General features: G+C 39.2%; 1 protein-coding gene across 1 annotated transcript in view; it reads right to left on the bottom strand.

The window, feature by feature from the left end:
• Positions 1-15,254, bottom strand: part of LOC104962934 (xylosyltransferase 1-like) — a gene marked incomplete at its 5' end in the record, with an annotated part of 29,560 nt that overhangs the window by 12,500 nt on the left and 1,806 nt on the right. The window contains 2 exons of the mRNA XM_010791447.1: positions 6,528-6,726; positions 11,249-11,514. Coding sequence (XP_010789749.1) covers positions 6,528-6,726; positions 11,249-11,514 — 465 coding nt within the window. The remainder of the gene's footprint in view (positions 1-6,527; positions 6,727-11,248; positions 11,515-15,254) is intronic.

Raw genomic sequence — 15,254 nt, 5'->3', positions numbered from 1 at the left:
TTTCCTCCTTCTTGTTGCGAGACGACAGACGGGCAAACACACACAGGGGTCAAAGTTTAAGCAAATAATATTACAAAATTGGCGTTCGGCAATACGCAGTGCCCTCTTCCTGTTGTGTGGTCGGAGGGTTCCACCTGCGTGCTTTTTGCGCTGTGCTTGCTTGCATCGCACGCGTAAGATTTTTTATCGAGTGTCTACCACTCGTCCATGGTCGCGCCAAAAACTTGATGTTCATAACTTAAAACGCTGTCTTTTGATTGTTAGTTTTTTGGGGCGGGTTCGTTTCTTTCTTTATGCAGGGGGATTACTCAAAAAAAAACAACCCTCCGGCAAACCTTTTTTTCTTTGGGTTTTCCTCTTTTTTTTAAAACCAAACCCCCCTCAAAAAAAAACCCCCAAAAAAAAAAAAAAAAATTTTTAAAAGAAGGTCAAATTTTTTAAAAAAGTCGGTGGAGGTTTCGCCCTTTATTTAAACCCTAAAAAACAAAGGGGAAAAAAAACCAAAGGTGAAAAAACAACAAGACTAATCAAGACTTCGGATTACGGGGGGTTTCCCTTTAAAAAAAAAAAAACCGGAATTCGGCAAAAAAACCCTACGAAATTTTTGGGGACCGTTAAAAAATTCCCGTTTTTTCCAACCTGAGGTTTTGTTTTTTAACGGGGGTTTGAATTTTGAAACAATTAGGCAAGGTCTTTTTTTACATTTTTCCTGGGTTTCCGTTTCCTGACCGGAAAAACCAAAAAAATTACAATCTTGGGGGAAAGTTGTTTGGTTTTTATCGGAAGGGGGGTTATACTAAGGTTTTTATTGTTTGGGGCTAAAACGGGGGAAAAAAAGTATTAGGGTGTCTTCAGTTTTTTCTTACCCTCCCAACCCCTTTCGGGGGAAACCCGGGGGGACAAGGGGGGTCGGGGGGGGTTTTAAAAAAAAAATCTCCCTACGTCCGTTTTTCTCTCTTCTCCGACGTTTCTTCCGTTTCGTGGTTCCCAAAAAAAAACGTTCGTTTTTTCCATTTTACCAAAAATTTATAACCGGGGGGGGACCTCAAGGTTCCAACTAAAAAAATTTAACGAATTTTAGTTACTTTTTTTCCTTTCTTTCACATTTCCGAATGTTACTTTTTAATCCTTTCTTCCCTTTATCGTTCAAAAACTTAATTTTTCCATTTAGTTTTCAATTGTCAAACCCATTGTGGACCAAATTTTGAAAAATAATTGAAAAAAAAAATTACATTTTTGTTTTAATTGGGAAAAACATTCGGAACATGCTTTATACGGTTTTTATTTGTTTTAATTAGGTGTCGGGAGGGAAAAGAGACGAGGTTTCTCTTATTTGTCTTTTTTGAACCCACCGGGGGCTTTTTTTTTTGAACAAGGCCCCATTTTTTGGCGGCTTCGTCGTTTGGCGGGACGGTTCCCGTCATTTTTTTGAAACTTTTCCCCTTTTGGTGACTTTGTTAATACAAAAACGACCCTTTCAAACGGGCTTTTCTTCATTCTTTGGGGTTCTATTAACCAAAAAAAACAAACCGGAATTGTTTTGAACGCTAACGGAAACCAGGGGGAGGAAAATCTTAAAATCTTTCATTTCTTGGTTTCTTATACCGAAAAAAAAGGAAAAAAAGGGTGAGGGAGGACGGACGGCGGAAAAAGGGGTCGAACCGGGGGAAAAACAATTTATTACGGAAAAAAAAAAAAAAAATTGTCCGTACTTAAAAAAAAGTGACAAAACCTTTGGTGGAAAAATGTTCGGGGGGGTTTTTGTCAAAAATTTTTAATCAATTAAAAAGTTGGAAAATTCAAGGTTCGGGGAGCTTGTTAAACTTTCTTTTCCAATTTACTTAATTAAAGGAAATCAAAAAAAAAAAGCTTGGTTTAGAAAAAAAAAAATGGGTCAACTTGGAAAGCTGAAAAACTTTGGAACTTAGCCCAAAAAAAACAATCTCGAAAACAAAATTTAAATTTTTGGGTCTTCAAAATAAGATGTCACCTTGCAGGTTAGTCTCTCATTTTTCAAAACTTTGAGAAAAAACGTGCTAAAAAAAAAAAACTGGGGACAAAAACCGTGGAACCGTCAAAATTTTTATTGTCCAGTTAATAAAACAAGGTTTCTTTTTTTTCACCGAACAACCCTTTTTTTTTAGGTTAAAGAACCGGAAAATATACCCCGAAAAAACGGGGAACTTAACAGGAAAACGGTAAAAAATTTACCGAAAAAAAACCCAAAAAAAATTTTTTTTTTAGTTATTTAGTAATTTTTCGGATAAAAAAAATCCTTTTTTTAAACAGGTTTAGGGGGTTAATCAAAATTTTTAAAATTGACAAAAAAAAAATTTTATTTTTCTTCCCCTCCGACTTGTTGCAACTAACTTTTTTTTACCTTTGAAAAATTTTTGGGTTTTATGTTTGTTGATGTCGGGGGAGGTGTTTTTAAATAAACTTTAAAAACATTCCTTTTTTTTTTTAAATTCGGGAAAGGGTTTTGGGACAAATATTTTAATTTTTTTACAGACGGAAAAAAGTTTTTTCTTACAAGAAAAAAGGTTTAAATTCTCCACCAGGTTAAATTTCTTCCTTTCACCAACTAAAAAAAAGGCAAAAAAAAAAAAAAAATGACTTACCAAAAAATCATTAAAAACGGAAAACTCACAAAACCCCATTTATTATTAAAAGAAACGTGAGGAACCGTCGAAAAATAAAAAATCTAACCCATTAAAGACGGTAAAAAAAAAAAAATAAATAAGGCGGAAGTTATTTAATAAAAACGGTTTTGTTTAGGAACGGCTAAAAAACCCAATAACGTTGGGCGATCAAAAGGCGGGTAAAAAACCGTTTTAGGGACATTACGGTTATTTTTTACGGGTTGATTAACAAAAGACTTTTTAAAAAATAAGCCTCTTTAAGATTGCAAAAAAAATAAAAAAAAAGTTTGTGGCTAATTATGAAAGTTTTCGAAAAAACTCGGGGAAAAAAAAAAAAAACAAGGGAAGGTAAAAAAAAACAAAAGAAAAAAAAAAATCTAATTTACCATTTTTGTCGTTAATTTGGGATCGAGGGGGTCTAACAAAAAGGGAAAACGAAAAAAGATTCGCGGGTAAAAAATGAATTCTTCCAAAAACCGTTTTTATTCCGGTCAATTTTTAAAGTCATTTTTTTCATCATTTTAATAACTTTGGAAAAAAAAAAAAAAAAAAAATTATCGAAAAAAAATTCAAAAATTTAGAATTTCGAAAATTCGAAAAATTGGGTTTAAGGACGGGAAGAAAAAAAACATCCAAAAAAAAAAAAAAAAAAAAAAAAAAATAAACGAAAAGGAAAAACAAAAAAACTTCCGGTAAAAAAGGAGTGTGGAAAAAAGGGATAGAGGGGGTTAGGTTTAGCGAAGGTTTGCCACGTTAGGAAATAATACGCTCGCGAAAACCAGAAATTGTCAGGGGAATGAGAGCATTTTGGCACCGGGGGGAGTTCCCTTCAGGGGGAAGGGGCCAGGGAAACGGGAACGAAAAAACTCGTTGGACAACAAAAAAAAAAAACCTTAAATGGGGACTTTGTTTGTTTTTCAACCGTGAAATTAAAGTCGGGGAGACTTTTGCCCGGGAGCTTCCCCCGGTAAAAACTTAACGGGGAAAGAAAAAAGCAAGGGAAATTCCTCCCCGTTCTAAAACATTGATGGAACCCTGAAACAAGGGGGGGAAAAACGACGCACCGGGGAAACTAAATTTTAAACTGGGGGTGAAGAAAAACTTAAAATGTACCTCCCAACAAAAAAAAAAAAACCGCGGGCCGGAAATCGAAAAAAAACCGCTGGCAATGGCACCTTTTTTCCAAAAAAATTAAAGTCCCAAGTTTCTTTTCCCTTTAAAATTCTCTACTTTTTTGTCCACCCCCTAAATTTTACTTTCTTACCCTTTTCGGAAAAAAAAAAAAAAAAAATTACAAAAAAAAAAAAAAAGGGTAATTTAAAAAAGTTCAAAATTCTCTTTAAAATCGTTTCTCTTTATTTTTACCCACTTAGTTATAAGGGTTGCCTACTTTGCGAAAAAAAATATTTACCTCTTTTTTTTTCATCGTTAAAAAAATATATACACAAAAACTTTTTTTTTTAACAAAGAGGAAAAAATCACCCAAAATCCAAAGTTGTCGTCTTCCTGTTTTTCCTCCCAAAATTTAACAACTTTAAATTAAATTAAAATTGAACCCAAAAAAACTTAACTCACCCTTTTTAGAACTTTCAAATTTTAAAGAAAAAACAAAAAAAACTTCACTCATTTTGTCACACTTTTCATTTTTTGGTCCGGGCCGTTTTCGGGCCCTTTAAACCCTTTTTTTGCAACTTTTCATCTCGAGAAAAGTGTTACTTTCCAAACGTTTTCTGTCTCTGATTGTGAGTGTGTGCATTCGCGTGTGTGTGTGTGTGTGTGTGTGCGGGGGGGAGCGGAGGGAGAATGTGAATACGCAAGGCTGTGGACACTGAAACATGCACATTGGATAAATAACATAGGCGTTTAGTTTATTTAATAAAAGAGCACATGTTCAATATGAAAAGTGACCGTAGCAATTTGGTGCTATATATATATATATATATATATATATTTTAAATAATACAAAAATAATTTTAAATAAAAAAACAAACAAAAAAAAAACACCTTGAATTTCAGGCAGGGCGCGGGGCTCCGTTGGCAGGGCGCAGTGCCCCGCCAAGACAATGGTAGGTTGAACACTGGTGTTCGTATAATAGCTTGTTTCTGCTTAGTAAATACAAAAGCGAGTTGCTGCTGCTACGCCGTACTCTCCGTGTTTTTGAATGACACATGGACAAACTGACTGACTGACAGCCACCGCACAGTGCCAGACAATGAAAGCTTTTCTCAGGCTGAGCAACCAGATAAAAGCCACAGCCAACATCACTTCACTGTCACTCACGATTTGTATAGTCTAGACACATACAGGGCTTAGTGAGAGGGACCTTCATGAGGTCAATTTGAAAGTGCTAGAAGAGGTCAAATCAGGTGTAAGTGTGTCTGGTGTTCGAGTGCGGTTCACTTGCAACACCAAACAGTCAGACATTTCTGCCAAAAAATAGGTCTGAAGGTTTCTAAAAGTTTCTTAAAAGTTGACATGAAAAGCCTATGATAAACCTATGCCCCTTACATCACCTGGAGTCAGTAAGACAAATAACAACCGTTTACTACATGCTTGGATGCGCCAAGCTCTGGGGCTGAGCAGTGAAGCCTATGTGCAAGTGCCAAAAACTGCAGGTCATTAAATGTCCACTTTGGGCCAGGTCCAAATGGCATTCAATCCCCAAAGACCTCCATGCAAAAATAAACATGTTTACAGCCTGGTACAACAAATGTTGTTGGTCCCTGTAGCTAATTTCCCCATTTAACTTTGAGTGGGCTGAATCTTTACACAAGTAATCAATTTAAGCTTTAAATGTATGAGTGATTCTGGCTCTTTGAGTGACAGTTGGGTGCTGCCTTAGTTTGCTAGCCGTAGTTGAGAACCCTGCCCGCCACAACTCAACCAACGGTAACCATTCTTTAAATAGATTGGAGTTACTGGGGGCCAACAATAGGACGGTCGTCACTGCCCACCTTGAGTTTCTCCTCACTGGTAAAGTCAGGATACTAGGTGTATTTTTCAAAGAGTGTTGTTATTGGTCGGCGTGGTCAAGGAATTCTGCTCTTTACCTGTAGTGATAAAAAAGCTATAGCCACTTGCTTTGTATCAAGGAAAAAGCATTCTTAAACATTGAAAATGTATGTTCTTTGCTTCAAGATGATATTAGTTTCTGGTATATTCGTGTTTTAAATCACACTATTTCTTCCTGTCAATGCCCCGACATGAACGGTCGCCCTAAAGAATATTTTGTTCGAATGGTTCTGATAAACTCTATACATTTTTCCATCCAGCAATAAAACCAGGGAGATTGTCTTCAGTATCTAGTTGAGCGAAGTGAATCTACCCATAAAGCTGCTTCTGATTAACTGGAGAAGAAGGTCAATTTACATTCACTCAGTTAATTTGGTCCCTTTTTAAAAAGGCACTCTGTGTCCGTCTCATCACAGCAGAGCTGCTGTATCCCAAGCAGGCATTGTAGTAAACAGGAGCACAGATTAACATAACAAGACAATCAAGGGAAGCATTGCAGTGTGAAGGTGAGAAGACGTTCTATTAGGAAACAACAAATAAGCAGCACATGGATCGCTCATCCCTATAAACTTGGTTGAATTCAATCAATTTACATTTTACAAGGCCATTACAGGCAACAGTTTAATTGTGTGGGGAATGCACTGCTACAGTGTGAGCCTCTGCAAGGTCGCCATAGCAATGAATATAAGGCCACCCTGGCAATGAGCTGTACTTCTCACCTCTAATTACACGCTGCAGAGATGTGTTTTTCCTATGTGGTGCTTACTGTTTTATGATTGCCGACTGATTGCTTTGTGACTCAGGCCAAACAAATGACTTCAATGTAAATTAAAAACAAATGCTATGCCACACTGGAGAATATAAAGACTCACCTCTGCAAGCTGCAACCTGCTGAATGTGCTGCTGGCAGGCGTGGTTAGCCTAAAGTTCTTCTTGGGAGCCACCCAGGTCTCCATGGTCTCCAGTTTGCTCGTTGCCAGGTTGGTGGCGTGGTGCTTCACCAGGTAGCCCTGGAACTGGTCTGCCTGGAAGTAGAGATGCACTGACACCGGATGACCCATGGGGAAGTACCTGGCAGAACAACGAGATAGAGAGCTCCCATTAGTAAACCGGATACCTGCTGACCTACCAGCTGTGCCGCTTTCCAGAGCCAATGGTGTGAGGGACAGAATATCAAGATTCATGTGGATACTGCCTGGAAGGAACCAGCCTTGGACATGCTAATGCATGCTCGCATTGAAGATTAGTGGGGGAGTCAATGCGGTCTGTGATTGTGTGACATTAATTCAATGACCTTTAAAAGAAAACCAATTGGTCAAAGACATGTGTCCACTGTGCTGATAATCCCCATTAAGCATTGCCTTGCCAACACTTAGATAACCAGGGCTTTTTCAAAAACAATTTTAATGCTTGCACAGGGCTATTGTAGTAAATTAAATGTAAGTAATGGACTAGTGAAACATTTATTGAAGCGAAAGTACCTCTAAGTAAGTAAATGACAACCTTCTTCCATGATAATGATTGCTTTACTGTGTGCTCCAACATGTGCTCTGCTTTTAAAGTGGAAATGATGGTTACAGAAGACATGTGGCAGCAAATTCAGATTAGTCAGAGTTCTGAACACACACACAGACAGACAATCCAACTAAACGCATTACGAGTCTGCGGAAACAAAAGTTGAACTGGGTCAATTCAGTCAGCTGAAGCCGTATGAAGGTCTCGCCCCTGTGATTAGTCAGTTGTTTGTTCGTGTGTTTCTCCGTACGTGGCCCTCAGGGCAGCTAGAAGAGCGACTTCTGGAAAACACAGAAAAAAAGAGGCCAGGGTGGGCACGGATGGGGAACAATCAGCAGCTGCTCTTTGCACACGTCCTGATTCCTTTCACTCATCCTTCGTCTCTTCTGCTTCCTTGAACTTGTCTTTAGTCTCACACACACACACACACACACACACACACACACACACACACACACACACACACACACACACACACACACACACACACTCCGCCCCTCCCGGCTCCCCAACACCCCTCATCAGTATTCTACTAAAGGACCAGGAGTCAACCCGTCCCGGTAAATGCTACCCTGACAAGCAGAACAGCAAATATTTACACCCACAGGGATAGCAGAGCACTCCTGCTCCCTTACCCTCTGTCTTTCCCCCCTTTTTCCTCTTCTTTTATATTTTTCCATCTGCCTTTCTCTCTTCTGCTCCTCTCCACTCTTCCCCCTCTTTCATCCTGCCTTTTGTCCTCGGCTCTCGTTCCCCCTGCCCCGTCTTTCCCAAAAGAGATGTGGCTGCCAGTGAGAGAGGCGGTGAGGAGGGGTCTGGGCGTAGCGTGCACAGAAGCTCCATTCAGGCTTTCACTCCACATCTCTCCATTGGAGTCACAGCGGGTTGCTAAAAGGGCCAAATCCCTCACTCTGGCCTTTTCCTTTTATAGTGAAGCTGACCCAGCCGTCTGTTGGTTGCACATCTAAATTGTACATGCATGTCAAATATTCAAGGCATACCGAATGAGGCCTTACTTGAAACCAGGATTCTAATGAGACTTATGTTGAGAGGGAGGAATTATCTGCAGTTAAAACCTTGACTGGTTTTAATAATCTTACCTGAGAAGTAAACATTCCATATCAATAAAACACAAGTAAGGCCACATGTGACTTGTTTGGTCATTCCACACATACATGGTGAGTTTGGTTCCATTAAAAGAAAATCCTGAGAGGCTATTTTTAAATTGTATTTCTCCTTTTTGTCCAGCTTGATCTGTGAAGCTCACATTTTCTATTTGCGATTTCATGATATTCATAAACATCCTAATCTAGTATAATACACTTATCTAGCTCTCAAATAATTCAGATTAATGGGGTTTTATTCATGGCCTTAAGTGATTTATTAATAAAATGTTTTAATTAATTCAGGAACACAGCATACACCGTGCAGGACTGGTAGTGTTGACACTGTGTGTTCACTTTTGACATACAGGTCAAATGTACGTTAGATATTACATGGGTATGATATATTGGGTTAACCCCATTTTAGCCTAATTTATTATCATTACATTCAAGTCAAATAGCATTTAAAAAATACGTTATTGTGTCTGACATTATTTACAACAATCTCAAAGTCTTATTTTGACCTATATCTCAAGTTAAAAGTCTGCTGCCTTATCCAGATGTCCTTGCTTATTTTGTAAAACAGAGTCACAATATAAATGCATTACTCAAATTGAGAAGAGGTAAAACTTCAGGTTGAAAAGATTTGTTTTAGTCTTTAAAAAGAATCCTGATGGTTGCGGATTAACATTGGGAAAAAAAACATTATATAATCCTGCTGGGCTTTTAGATATTTCAGAAAGGTGGGCACATACCACCTAAATCATTGTTTTTATTGTGAACCGGCCTTCCCATCTGTGTTTAATTGGCTGCATCCCAAATAAATTGCAATGAAAAGACGTGGACTCAGCTATGTGAAAAACAACAGTAAAACTGCTTTGCGAGCTTTCAGACACCTCGTAGAATTCATCCTGACTTGCACGAGTAGTTAAGACGCAAAAGGCTAAAAGGAAATCTTTATCCCGAAAACTGACAATTGTATCACTTTCTCCCCCTTTATTATGTTTAATTCTAAAAGTTAAGGTGTTTTTAATCTCCTATGACACAACCGTGAACAAAGGATCTGACATTTAAGAAGATATTGATGTTATAAAGTGAATGGGGGTTGCAGTTACGACAGCAAATCTATCAACACAAGCGGGTACAAACTGCAGTATAATCCAAGTCTTGTGTATCCAGCGTCATTCACTCTTTCCCAAATACATGCATTTTCACTAAAAACATTATTGTTTTAAACACTTGCACATCCTCAGTTTCTCGCTTGCGCAGAACTGCTCCTTCTCGTCCTTTAATATAGTTTGGCTTCAGTTAAACGAGGCTTGCATTTATTTCAATTATTCAAGATTTGTTTGTTTGGTTGTGTAATTGATATGATAATTATGCAGTATAGTGTATATATATAATTGAATACAGCAATAACAACTGGATCCCTCATGGGTTGACAGAGACATTTATCTATACCTAAGAACAACTCCATTTAAGGCTAGATCACTGATTTCCTTAAGGATAGTGAAAACCGGAGTTTGTGTGTAAGCAGTTCATACATATGCATACACATTTACACAAACAGCATCACTCTTGAGTTGCTTTCCTAAACGCTCACACACATACACAACCTATACATTATACACAGACATTTACATTAGTTATCTCTACTTCCTGCCTTTTGACTTTTGGCCTCTCAGTTTTTTCAAAGTGCTTTAACGTGTAAATGTTAGAAGTTAGCTTGCTTGCCTTGAGGGCATCTGTTTTTCTCACAGGCCCATTTCCTGGCAATGACGGAGATTTCCCTCCCTCTGTTAAACATGCAAAGACACACACATACAGACGTGCATGTATGTAACCAAGTTGTCCTGGGATTGCTCTCGCTCTCTCTTATGTATGAGTAGAAACAGCTGTAGCCGATAAATGGCTTTGAGGCTTGACAGATGGAAACATGCTTCCTTTCTCTGCTCGGCTTTCGCCGCAGGACTTTACAGAACATCCACAATGCAGCGGTGCTCTAAATGGTTCTCTCCTTACGAGGAGAGAACCATTTCAGTTTATAAGAGGCGATCGCTGCTGCGTTTCCTCCTTCAGTAGATTTACTCTTTAACATTGTCATTCTGCACTCCAAGATGCCATCAGTCAGTTTACCTGAAGAGTTTTGAAACCTTCCTCATTACAATAAACAGAATTTACAGCAGACCCAACCTCAGTGCGTCTCCATGTATTGTTAAAACGACTTTGTGCCTTCATGCTGTGTTCCGTATATCTCCCGTTCTCCTGCCTGATGCAGGAAAAGAAGTAATGTTTTCGTTTAAAGATGTCATTAAGATGAACATAAAGATGTCCTCTTAACGTTTGCCGCAACTGTAGGTGTCATTTTTGTTGTTTTATCTCTTGTTTCAAGGCAAGGTGCCTTTTTATGAAACACAGCTTTCCGTCACATAAATTAGCAGTTTACACCTCTGCTATCTGTTCTGAAAAAGAATATGTAGTTTGTCACTGTTTTTTAATCACTTTGTTTCATCGCTTTGCAAATAAAACGACAGCAGCGCTAAACTAACATGCTCCTACGACAGATGCTGCTGAGAACATGCTGTATGCTGTTAAAAACCCTCACTGAAGAAGCATGCATGTTCCATTTGGCAATTAAATATGAAAGCATAGTGTGGTTCTCCCCTTTCGCTTCAACCACACTGGAATTCATACATATCCACTAATAATAAACACGCCTGAAGGGACAGCTTGTAATGCTATGACCATGTTACAAAATAAATAACATTACCGTGAGTTCCGAGCTGCTTATTGGAGCTATTCATTGTTATCCTATTTTCAATGACATGTGACACTAAAGGTTTTGATATGTTGTGGTTTCTTATGCAAACATGGGTGTGGCTGCCTTTTGAAGTGCACCTGTGGATGTTGTTGCAGGTGCGTCATGATGTTCTAATCTGAGGGAGTATTTGCATATGTGTGTTTACGAGACTAACCTGCAGCTGTGATCCTTTGGGTTCCCCTGCAGAGAGGCGGCCGCTCGGGCCAGACCCAGCCTCGAGAAAGAGTGGAAGTACGTGAGCTGCGTGTCCGAGAGGCTAGCCACACCATCGGGCTCGTCGTAAACGTTCTCCCAGTAGGAGTTCAGGCCCTGCGTCCCCTGGGGGAAGGTTCCGTACAGGTAGGAGTCCAATTGGTTCACTATCTCCTGGTTCACGCTGGCCTCAAACTTCCTGGCAAAGAAGGTGGGCCGCACCGTTTGCTGCAGAGTGAGGAAAGAGATAAAGAAGAGGAAATAAAAAGGGGGGATTAGGAAATGTTGGTGTGCCAGAACGGCAGGGGGACAAATATGATGTGTGAGCAGAGGGATGAAAGAGAAGGTAGCAGGTGAAGGAAGTAAAGGCTTTCCGGATGGATTTGTGATTTAATATTACACACATTAAATCATAATTACTCAATTCAACTGTATGTATTAACATAGCAACTTTCCTAAAACCGGCAGCCAAAGTGCATTACATAACAACAATAATAACCATCAATAAATACAATTTAGCAAGTCTTCAAATTACAACTAAAAAGTTACAAATCAACAAATAAATGAAAACAGATTAAAAAAACTTTAAAACAGGAGGTATAAAAAATGGTTTTGATCCAATGATTAAAGCGTTATAAACTAAGGCTATATATGGTAAGGTTACTCCAAAAACACATAGAGAGCTTGCCTTTCTAATATCCAGAGGCACTGAGTTTTACATTTTAAGTGAATAAAAACAGGAAGCACTATGAGAAGCAAAAGAAACATATACACAAAGGTAAGGAATCAAGTGATCTTGCTGGAACTTCAAATTAAATACATTTCTGATGTTTATCAAAAATGAATCTCTACTAAGTCCCTTTTTTTCATTTGTTACAGAACATATGCTATATTACATGTTGTGTTCTCTGTAGGGGTCGTGAGGTGAGTAAAACAGCACTCCACCGAGCATTGAACTTCTACTATTCATATTAAGTCTGACCTCAATATGAAATTCCTCAGAAGTGTGGAGCTGATCACATTTTCTAAATGCTAAGGAAATAGTGCTTTAATACCATATTTGTTTGCATATTCTTGACCATGTCTTATGAGGGAAAAGGAGAGGACCGTCAGACCATTTTGCTGTCTAATATCTGCTTTCGCTGCTTCACTGTAACATATTGACATCCTTTTCCTTATCATGTTTTGGACACGAATCCTTAATTTAATTGTACAGAAGTGATTTTTTCTAAGGAAAATTATCTGCAGCGTAGCCTAGTGTAAGTTCGGTCGGATCTCTTAGCACCTAGCTGTCTTTGTGATGTTTCCAATTGAGGTTAAAGGTGGGGTAGGTAAGTTTGAGAAACCGGCTCGAGATCTTAAGTCCATCAAATCCACAAAAAAATGTCATCTGTGAAAAGTACGACCAATCATATTTATAGCCTGCCCGGCTAAAATAACTGGATGGCCTACCTGCCTGTCAGCCTTACATCTGTGCACAAACTTATAGGGGATAGGCCTCATTGTCTATTTGTGTGCGTTCGTGTGTGTTGGAGGAGGGGCTCTGTAAGGAAGTAGCAGATTTTTTCTGGTCGTGTATTTTCAAATTCTAGCGCACTCGAGCTGGTTTCTCCAAAATTACCTACCCCACCTTTAAGTTAAAGTGGTTAGGAAAAGACAAATTATGTAATCTATCTTTATTCCATGCATTCTTCTTCCTTTGGAAAACCTGGTTCCTCCACTCCCGTCAAGCTTCCTCTGGAGTCCCAAAAGGCTTGACACATTGATTTCTTTTAACATAATAAGTACGTTTTTACCATAGAAGACATGTCAAACGATGGGTACAATTTGGCACCATTCCCCTTTGAGAGACTGAAAGCATCACATTTGTTTGCATTACGCCTTTAGAGCATTAGCACTGTCCCTTTTCGTGAATTCATCTATCTTTTATCATCTGTTTCTCAAGAGCTCCTTGTATTAGTCCGCCCATGTGTTTCTCACACTCTGTCCCTGCCACACTGCTTCTTGTGTGGTTGATGGTGCATCATAAAGTCTGCCGCCTCCACATCTTGGCCTACACACAAAGACATCTTTTCAGACCCAGACACAAAACTATTTGTTGGTACCGTTACCAAGCACAGGACACCTCGGTGCTACCTGAGGTAAACTGAAGTAAACTGTTCTCATGCTGGAGAGATGACTGTGGGTCAGTCTGAGGCTTCACCTGGTACCAGATGATGCTATTAATAATTCACCTTAAAAAAATGACCATTTGTTTATCAATTTCCCACCCTGCATTACCGTTGTGACAAAGACAACTTCCTTTCTCCTACATGCATCCACAGGGAATGAAGAATCCCAAAATTGTGAAAGGTCTAGACTCTAGATGAATTGAATTATATTTATTACCAACTCTGACATTACTCATAGTAAATCCAAGTTGTATTTATCCAGTATGCTCACAGCTTCCCAAATACATGCATTTTCACTGAAATCAAACTATTTAAAATACTTCCTCATATACATCTTATGTGTCAGTGCAAACACTTTTTATATAAGTGTTTTAAATAATATGATTTTGTCAGAAATGTGTTTGGGATGTTTTTTTTATATGGTTTTGCTCTTGCTAATCGCACCCCAAAGAATTTTCTCAGCTTTTGGATTCTTTGTTCATCGTGGATGCATGTTTGACAATCAAGCATTTTTGTTACAAATTCAAGGTGACACGGATCATGTAATTGGTTATACATAAGATAATTTTTGGGGTGACGTATTCCATCAACCCTTTGAGACAATATATCAAAACAAAATCACATGATAGTCTTTAGAGGTGCAGTGAGCTGAAAGAAGCTACCGTCACAGCCTGGCTTTCCAACCCACTTCCCAAATGCACCTTGTTCTGAAACTCGCTACTAAACAATGACGCACAAAGACAAAAGGCACTTTCTCCAGAACAATCCGTCCTCCCCTGGTGAGTGCACTTCAAAATCACTGTGCGGGGGAGAACTCGACAGTTGTACCTTGAATTATTCTTGTCATCTGCAAACCAGATTGAAGCCTCCTTTACTTGTCTTTATCTTCCGCGGTTTCTAAAGCTCAAAGGCAGACTTGGATTGCCACTCAATGGGATAATAAGTCCTATTAATACCTGGCTGCTTCTTGGTTACCAAGGTTGGACTTCATTGATACTAGGGTGCCAACCAGACCCCGAGGCAGAGCCGAGGACTGTGGGTAATGTGTTCCTCCACTGACTGTGGACAGACAGCCAGGAGAGCTGAGGTCAGCTTTGAATTGTGTGTGAAGGACAGCAGAGTGAGTCAGAGCACTTACATGACTCCAAGTGATATCTAACGGTAACAGAACACTTTTACTTTGTACCTTTAGCTTCGACTTCTTAGGAGCATATTAAAAGTCAAACTGCGATACTGACTTTCTCTTGGGGTCACTGCCACTCATTCACTCTCATTTTGAAAAGCTAACTAACCCTCCTCTCCCACTCGTACTCAACACAAAGACGATAATTACTATTAGGGTGTTTTTCCCTCTCAGGGTCATACTAATCGAGAAATAATTTTGCACATATTGATTGTGAAAGCTGTGGGAACGGGCTGGAGTGTGGAGGTTTGGAGGAGAGACCTTGAAGGTAGAGAATTTAGAGATTGCCTGCAGCCAGGGCCGGCCCTAGACTTTTGGGGGCCCTAAGCGAGCTTTGGCTTGGGGGCCCCCCTCACTCTGGCGGGTTCTCCCTACACACAACACGGAACCAACTTTTGTCTTATGATGTTAGCATGAGCACACATATTGTATAAATAAGCATGTAAACACTGTGGACCTAACTTCCTCTAGGGGGGGTCCTCATCTCCGCTAGGATGATGGGTCCGGGTGCTCTATGCTCCACCCTGATTATATAAGAATTTTTAATGATAATGAGGTGTTTACAAGGTAAAAGTTAAAAGCAATCCAATCTGGTGACTTTGAGCAGCACCAAA

The sequence above is a fragment of the Notothenia coriiceps genome, unplaced genomic scaffold, assembly GCF_000735185.1.
Source record: "Notothenia coriiceps isolate Sejong01 unplaced genomic scaffold, NC01 NC01_scaffold00035467, whole genome shotgun sequence".
Classification (NCBI taxonomy): Eukaryota; Metazoa; Chordata; class Actinopteri; order Perciformes; family Nototheniidae; genus Notothenia; species Notothenia coriiceps.
Note: the sequence above shows the minus strand (reverse complement) of the source record. Positions and strands in the feature narration are given on the sequence as shown.